The sequence below is a fragment of the Rhinolophus sinicus genome, chromosome 14, assembly GCF_057876585.1.
Source record: "Rhinolophus sinicus isolate RSI-liver-muscle chromosome 14, RSI-T2T, whole genome shotgun sequence".
Taxonomy (NCBI): domain Eukaryota; kingdom Metazoa; phylum Chordata; class Mammalia; order Chiroptera; family Rhinolophidae; genus Rhinolophus; species Rhinolophus sinicus.
Genome location: NC_142514.1, coordinates 63,583,763 through 63,592,224, shown reverse-complemented (window position 1 = coordinate 63,592,224; position 8,462 = coordinate 63,583,763). Strand labels below are relative to the sequence as shown.

The 8,462-nt window shown below is 43.8% G+C and overlaps 1 protein-coding gene across 8 annotated transcripts in view; it reads left to right on the top strand.

Moving 5' to 3' along the window:
- The first annotated feature begins 303 nt into the window (after nucleotides 1-303).
- The window catches only part of MCOLN2 (mucolipin TRP cation channel 2), a 50,226-nt gene continuing 42,067 nt past the window's right edge, over nucleotides 304-8,462 (top strand). For 2 of the 8 annotated variants that reach the window (XM_019710200.3, XM_019710199.3), the window contains exon 1: nucleotides 573-794. In XM_019710200.3, coding sequence (XP_019565759.3) covers nucleotides 712-794 — 83 coding nt within the window. In that variant the 5' untranslated portion in view covers nucleotides 573-711. Of the gene's footprint in view, nucleotides 1,466-8,462 lie in introns of all 8 variants that reach the window. The other 6 variants (XM_074335065.2, XM_019710201.3, XM_088791257.1 and 3 more) reach the window with 5 other exon arrangements.

Sequence of the window (8,462 nt, the reverse complement as noted above, 5' to 3'; positions counted from 1 at the left end):
AGGTGGCGGCTGCAGCCAGGTGCGCCGGCTTGCTGAGTCCTGCGGCGCCCGGGGTGCAGCTCTGTGCCGTCTCTCTGCTGCCGCCCGGGGCCACGCGGACGCTCACTCCCCGCGCAGGGGGACCGCTCCAGCTTCCCCACGCGAGCGAAAGGCGACTTGTTTTTCTTTTCCTTTTGCGCCTGGAGTACTTTCAACATCCGTTCAACTTGACCCTGTCACAGAGTTTTGTGATCGTGCACTTCAGAATAAAAACACACCGGAATGAACTTGTCAGTTTAATGCGAAGCCCTAGAGGGAAAGGACCATGTCTTTCATATCCCAGTACCCACAGTACCCAGCACTCAGCTTGGCACTCAGTGAGTGCGCCTTGAACTCATCAGAGTAGAAATGGCTAAAGAAATGGACACATGAATGGATGTAGAAAACAAGGAAAGAATGGAGACATCAAAGAAGGAATGAAGAAAGGCAGGAGCTGCGGAGGGCTGGGAGTGCGCGGCCCCGCCGCCCGGGGGCGGTGTGGAAGGCGTGCGGGCTGCCTGGACCCCTTAGAAGGCGCTTCTCCCCAGCCCTACCTCCCGGCAGACACCCGGGAGGCGGAGCGGGGCGGGACGGACGCGCCCCGCACCCAAGACGCGAGCGCCGGAGCCTCCCGCGGGCACCCGCGGCGGAGGCAGGTGCGGCCGTCCCACCTCTGGCCTCAGTTACTGCCGCATGATCATGCCTCACGGCGCGGAGGCACTGGACCTGCCAGTGTGGAACCGAGCCTCAGACCTGTCTTTGGGGCCCCGCCGCAGGTTAGTACCCCAAGGGTGCTTGGCGCCGTCTACGGGGCGCGCCATGAGCCCCCTTCCATTCCACTGTCCGTCTCGGGGACCCTGCCGCCGCCCCCTCCCTGGGCTGCTTTCCTCCTTGGGTCTTCCCGCTTCCGCACCTCCGCTCCATCTCCCACCGCCCCCGCCTAGATCCGCTTCGAGGCCTCCCGCTTCCCGGGGCTCCGAGAGGCCAGCTTGCGACACGTGGAAAAAGTCTCCCGGGAACCTGGGGCGGGAGACGACGAGGCGGAGTTGGTGACTCGGAGGCGGGGCGGGAACGCCTGGCCACGCGCCGCTTTCCGTCCGGCGGGCACAGATTAGCCTTGCAGCCCGGCTGCAGACTCCATCCCGCGGTGCCCGCGGCAGGGCCACCCGCCCCGTCTGCCTCCCGGCTGGGGTCTGCGTGCACCGCGCGGCTGGCAGAAAGGGTAAGAGAGGAGGCTAGGAGAAGGTAGCCCGCCTGGAAGGGTTCCAGAACTTCAGGGAGGCTGTCCCCGCAAGGCCGACATGCGTGTGCACTGACGGCTTTTCCTGCTCTGAATCCCGGGAGCCGTGGAAAGTTTGGAAGACCGAGGCATGGCCTGGCAGGCGTATCCTTTTCCTCAGGCCAGGAAGCCAGAGAGAGGATCAGGTGTTTTCAGGTTAACTGTCAGGTGAGGCGCTTGAGCTGCGTCTTTCAGGATATCGGACTCTGGAGAAATCCTCATCAAGTGGATGGCTGTACTGTTCTAGACTAGCACTTTCTGGCTGCCTTGGAAACGCTTATATTAACTGCTTGCAGTTAGTTCAATAAGACTGTGCTTTGACTTCCGGAACAAACAGGCCTTTTCCTCATGTGGGAGGGTTATAGTGTGGTTAACCTCAATTTCTCTGCCTTCATGAAAAGGCGTACAGTTCAGCCGAATGGCGCTGCCCGGGGGCCCCACCTCTGTGGTCAAAGCTGCAACCAGCCAGCCACGCAGCTGAGCTGGGGTGATGAGTACAAACGGACCTTGGCTCCTCTTTCCCTGCTTGCAAAACAAATATAGTGGTGGGTCGTTAAACTTTCTTAAAATAGTAGAGCCTTTACTGCATGGCGCTCTCAATATTATAAATGGACTTAATACTAGTACGGAAAACCAGAATTCAAGAGCATTTACTTGATCTCTGGTTTATTTACTTGATCTCAGTTCTGCTTTCACTGATAAACAGGTTTGTGCTCATGGTGGTATATAATCTTTCTATCTTTTTTCTTGACCCCAGTATTTTTCTTAGCACATTTGCTTCAGGACTTAAACTTTTTTTTTTTTTTTTTTTTTTTTTAAATCATCTCCAGTCAATGTCTTCAAAAGTTCCCATCTGACAGCATGGGAGGACCCACAGTTGGGTATGAACATAAATAGTTTTTGAAAGGATTCAGATTTGAAATATCTCTCTATATGCCTGGTTGGACAATACCATTGGGAAACAAGACTGTGTGTCTTGGTAAACTGGAAATGGAAGACAGGGTCAGTAAGACAGAGGTGGGAGAGGCTCTCAGTGGATGTCAGGATGCACAGTCTGATATGCTATGTTGAAGGGACCAACTACCTCGTTCTCCCCAAAGCTGGAATATGGACCTCATACTTTCAGAAACTGCTCACCACCTTTGTGATGCGCTAACCAAAGAGTACAAGTCTGGGGGAATCGGGTAGCTCCCTATTGAGTCAGCAGTCCCGAGATTGTAGCTCATCTTCCTCTTTGTACTTTAAGAAGAGTCAGACTCCCACTATTGTAAACTTCTCCTTTTCCTTTCATAGGAACCTTCCATAAACCAGGTTCAGTGGCCTGGGTCCTTTAAAAACAGGCACATTTCCCACACTTCCCCTGACCATTCCCATGCAGAGGCCATCATAATAGTGTCATTTTATTTAATCTCCTGCACTTAAAAAATTGGTAAATTTCCATGAAGTGTTTAAAGAAGCCTCATTCTTTTCTCCTAAGGAGGAGCATGTCAAAAGTGTTATTTTAAACAAAATAATACATATAAAATATCTTAATGAAGTAAGTAGACAAGAGAGACAAGTTTTGAACAGAGCGGCAGAGAAAACAGAACTGAAAGTCCGGGATGATCATAGTCACATGCTAATCGCTTTGGTTAGGTCTTTAATATAAAGTGAAACCCAGGAGAAGACAATTCTTAAAACTTAGTGGAAAAACAGGTGGTTCTTCTGGCTATAATTTTCGAAGTAAAAATAGTGGCCAAAGAAAACCCCTTGGGGTTTGAAAGGTAAAAGTGCAATCTTCCCTGAGGCTTGACTGTTATCTTTAGCTGAGACCAGGAATCCAAGGTCTGTTCTAAAGAATGAAATCACCCTTTAGGAGCTCTTACATCACCTGTTATGGGCTTTGTAGGAAAAAGCAATTTTCTTTTCTTTATTAAACTGCAATATTCTTTTCCATAGCAAGTGTTTTAAAGACTTTTTGTTTTGTTTGTTTACTTGTTTGCTTGCTTTGGCAGTCATCTGGGGTGTTTTCTTCCCATTTTCCTCAGTTTACCTGTAGCTGAGCTTTCTTCTCTGTTTTGAGCTTGGGCCCCTGCCTTTTCCCTGGTGTGACAAGACAGCTTTGGGGATATGTTGCCAATATTTCTTTACCTTCAGCTGGAGGGACTGTTTCCTTTTTTCTCCTTTGGAGGTTGTATTTTATTATCTCCCCTTTTAATACATGTGATTTCAGCCTAAAACATCTGTCAGGCTAATAACTGGTGACTAGAGGCTAAAGATTCTGGAAAATTGTCCTTGGTATAATTCCAAAAGACCTACAATTTAAATGGTGGGCTTTGAAAGGAAATTGTATCACCTATTGCAACCAGCGGGAATTGCTAGAGATAGGGTAAATCTAAGGATTTTCCCAGCTGACACTGTCCAAAAGTAAGTTAAACTCAGTGTTTTGAGGAAAAAAATATTAATTATAACTTCTTTTAATTTTACATTAACACAGGGACAGTCATAAGCATGACCCTGTTAAATTGGGGAATCACTGAAAATGTTAGAGAAAGAAAAATGGAAGAAAATGCCATAATTCCAGTCATCAGATTCAGCTTTAACTGCATTTGGAATTCTGTATTGCTGAGAAATAAAGAATTCTGTATTACCTCCAACCCAGAGTGCTGATTCTTCAGAATGTGTTTTCAAAGGGAGTGAAGCTTGTTCAGAACAAGCACTTCTAAAATGTGCAGCTCTAGTTCTGCTTTCCTACTGGCCTGAGGCAGCAAAGTGGTGATGGGAGATGATTTATGGGAACTTAGTGGTATGGTTGTCTTTAGGGAAGTTCCTGAAAGTTGTAGCATGGTCGTCTTGTATGGGTGGCCCTAGTGGACAATGAAAAGCCCCTACAGTCTTTCTTATGGGTGCTTCTCAGGATTAGAATGACCAGTCATTTATTTTCTGAGAGCTGTGCTAGGAAGGTAACCAAGGTTTTTTTCTTTGACTTTTTTCCCCCTTAACTTCCCTTAATTGGGGCCCAGTTACCCCAGAGTTTCATCTAACGGTCCCCCCCCCCCCCCCCCCCCGTCTAAATAAAGTCTTCCATCTGCCCTGTGACATTCACCCTGGAGCCCACATGGTCAGTGTTGTAGAAACACTGAATTTTAGCCTCTACATTGACTTCTCTCCCTTCCCCTCCCATCCACTACTCACAGACTAAGGGCAGAGAGATACTTGATGACCTGATACACACCATTAGACTCTTTTTGAAATATCTTATTTCAAAAAAAAAAAAAAAAAGCTTATTTCAAATAAGCTTTTGAAATAGCTTATTTGAACTCATATTAACTCCAGAATTCACATGTTAATTGACAAAAATCAAGAAAATATGGAAAACTTGAAGAAAATTAACATGACCTGTATAAATACTACTTCACAGAGAGTACCGAGATTTTGTTTTCCTGGCTATGTGCTTCTAGACTTTTATTATGTCTACATACAGATATAAACATCGACATTTTGGAGACATGGGCTCTCAATATATTTATATTATGACTTTTAAAAAATTTAACAATATGTCCTAGACATCTTTAAGTCAATATAAAGTTACAGTGAACATTTTTGTAATCATGGTTTTGACTGGTTATTTAAACATTTGTAGTATAAATCCATAGGAGTTTGATTCCTAGATCACAGCTACTCTTCTAGAAAATTCCCTTCAAAAAGGGATATTTCCTTCAATATAGTTCTTTCATTACTGATAAAATTTAAGATGGATTTTCACGAGTCTGATGGTTAGTTTCTTCTTGTTAATGTTTAGCGGCCTGTGAGCTCTGAGGGAAGTATGAAGTCCCGTTTCTGAAGCTGGACTTCCCGTCCTCCACATGTTGGATGATCAGAATAGTCAACACTGGAGACATTAAAGTCATCATGTGATTTATCATGACAGTGATTCCGAGTGCCTGAGGTTTCTACATATTTGGGTCAGGATTGAAAGATTATCATGGGTTTGATTGTTCCAACTTTTGGGGCTGGGATTTCCTAAGAAATAGATTTCGTTTGTTTTCCACCAAATACAAGAATTTTTATCTAGGCCCCAAGTAATAACAGGGAGCTGAAGTACATCTCGTTTCCAGGGTCGAGTTGCATTATTCCCTGAATTTTTCCACATTAGAGAGACATTGTTAGAAGTAATATTGAAGTTACTTACAGCCCATCGATGTGTGAACTTATAACCATCTGAACTACATAGAAAATAATGTAGTTACATATTTTTAAAGGGGCAAAAACCTAAGATTCTGCCTGAACTGTTTAAATTTTCAAAATAGACAAGTTATACGTAAGAGTCCAGATTTTATTCCCTGTGGGTTGGAGGGACCTTATGAACGGATCTGGTGACAGGAAGAGCATGTGTTCCATCAATATTTTTTGAGGTTTGAAAATAAAGAAGAACTTTAAATTCAGCATTATGTTCCTGTTTAGTTTTCTAAGCTTTCAGGGCTTAGGGCCAAGCCACTAATTCTGGCTCATCATGAGCATGGTTAGCTCTGAGGCATATTCAACAGTCAGTTAAATTAGCGCTGTTGGAGAATTGTTGGGCAGAGGGAGTGAAAAGGTGTTCAAGGGCAAATGAAGTAGACATTGCAGTAAGCAGACCTAAAAATCTGAGTATTTCATCTCAAAGTTAGGCTAAAGAGCTAGGGAAAAGGAAGAATGTTTTCTCAAGAGTTTTGTTCAGGCAAAAATTACGTTATGATAGCAATACAGTCAGTAAGTAAGAGGAGATCAAAGGGAAGACCAAGGATAAGGGCTGCTGGGTAGAGTCATGTATGACCGGAGTCTTGGGAGAGGCACCTGCATAAGGTGTTGTCTGCTTTGATCCAAGAATGAAAATTCTAGTGGTGATCTTGGGTTGTTTAGAGATTTTTCAGCCTAAGATCGCCAGTATGCTGAAATGACCACTCAGGTGTGGGTGTCCTTTTCAAACGAGAAACATGAATCTATGGGTCAATATACCTTTATGTTTAGCACCACAGCATTAGTTAGTAATGCCTGATATGGGCCTTTCCACTGGGGCTGGAGGGCATCTTTATGGAGGTGGCATTTCCAATAGACATCATCTTTAGGTTGATATCATGATGTTGTAAATCTCCGTCTCCTGGGCATGCACTCGGGGAAGATTGCTCCACAAACTGTTAGTTAGTCTTAAAGGCCCTTATAAGTTTTTACAATAAGTCAGGAGGTCTCCGTTCAGCAGTATCAAGTTCATACATTTTTAAATTTAATCTCATAGGTCTACCAGTAATAGGAGATAATCTATGTTTGCCAAAGGGAGTAGATCTTAGATTGAGCAATACCAAGAGAAGAGCCTTACACCAAGGCAGATTAAAAGAATCTACCAGGTTTTCTATTTTGAGTTTTGGTTATCCTGTTAGTCTGTCCTACGAGATCACAGGACTGGGGATGGTAAGCACATGAAAATGTAGCAAAATCGACCAGATCTTGTAAACAGATTGTGTCATTTTCCTGTTCCGTGGTTGCTATGGAGCTCTGAGAGGATTCCCCAGTGGGGGAAGATCTTTTCTGGGAGTATTTACTTACTGCTGAGGCTGTGGATCTGTGGCATGGGAATGCATCGACCCAATGAGAAAACATACAAATCAATATAATACATATTTGTATTCTTGAAAGTGGGCAACTGACTAAAGTCCATTTGCCAAACCTCAAAGGGTCCTAAAGGCAAAGGAAAATGTCCATATATGTATCAATGAGTTTTCCAGGGTTGTGCTTTAGGCAGATTTGGTATTTTTTGATATACCTAGGTAGCTATCTTTGGAGATGGCTTCTAGTAGTTTTGTTTTCCCCATAAAGCCATTTTTTCCAGTGTTCCAGTGGTTCAAGTAATGTACATATTGTAATATATGATATATGCAAACAGGGAGGAGTGGCCAGTTGTTTGGACCTACTCATAAGTTTCTTTTAGGGTCAAACTTACAGCCTTGTTCTAACCATTTCTTTCTTTTTTGTGGAATAGCTAAATGCTGTGCTCCCATAATGTTATCATTAAATCCTCAATTGCTTTGGCGGGTAGCATAGGTGCTTTCATTAGGGGCTGAGATGGTTTTAATGCTGCTAACTTAACAACAGTATCAAGCAAATGAATACCTTTACTTTCTCCATATTTGCCATTGAATGTTTATGATTGTTATGATTGCTAAAGATTTAGGTAATTGGATAGCCTCTAAGAGTTCTAAAATATAAGAATTTCTTAATCTTTTGTCCAGAAGAAGTCAGAATCCTCTCAGTTGTAGCATACCAAAGTCATTGGCTATACCAAAGGCATACCTGCTATCTGTATAAATGTTCGCCATTTTCTCTTTGGCCAATATGCAAGTTCAAATAAATTCATAGAGCCCTGCTTGTTGAGCAGAAGTTGCCTAAGGCGTTGGACTGGCCTCAGTGGTTTCTTTTGGAGAGACAATTGCATAGAGTGCTTGCTAGTGGCCTGTTTAATCTTTGGTAAGAACTATCAGTAAACCAAACTGCATTCAGCATTTTCAAGAGGTGTTACCTGAAAATCAATTCCAGGAGTTAGTAGTCGGTCTGTTAATGTCAGGTAGTCATGAGGGGTTTTGTCAGAGGGCAGAGGGAGGAGAGAAGCAGGGTTCAGAGTAGTACAGTGAGCACTTGTCACATTAGTTGAAGATAACGAGAATTTCATAGGAGGCTAGTCTGCTAGCAGAGAGGTGCTGAGTATGAGAGTTGAGTAAGGCTTCCACTGAATGAGACACATAATGAGTCAGTGGAGAGCCCACTACTATTTCTCCTATATATTGTGTTAAATTGGCAGTGTCACAATAGCTCTTAGACAGGTAGGGAGACCTTATGGCCACCAGATCTAATTGTTAACTATAGTATCCAGTGGTCCTATGATCGCTTCCATGTTATGGGTCTAGACATCTATGGCATTTCTCTCTTTTATGAACATAAAAGAAAAAGGGCAACTTATAATTAGGATGTCCTAAAGCAGGCTGATCATAAGGACTACCTTTTATTTCACTGAGGTCTTTCTGGGGTTCCTCTGTTCATGTGAGGGGCTCTGTCTGGTCAGCTTTGAGAAGAGGATAGAAAGTTAGAGCCATGATAGAAAAATTAGGAATCCAATTCTACAATATCTGGCCAAACCTAGGAATCCCCTGAGTTG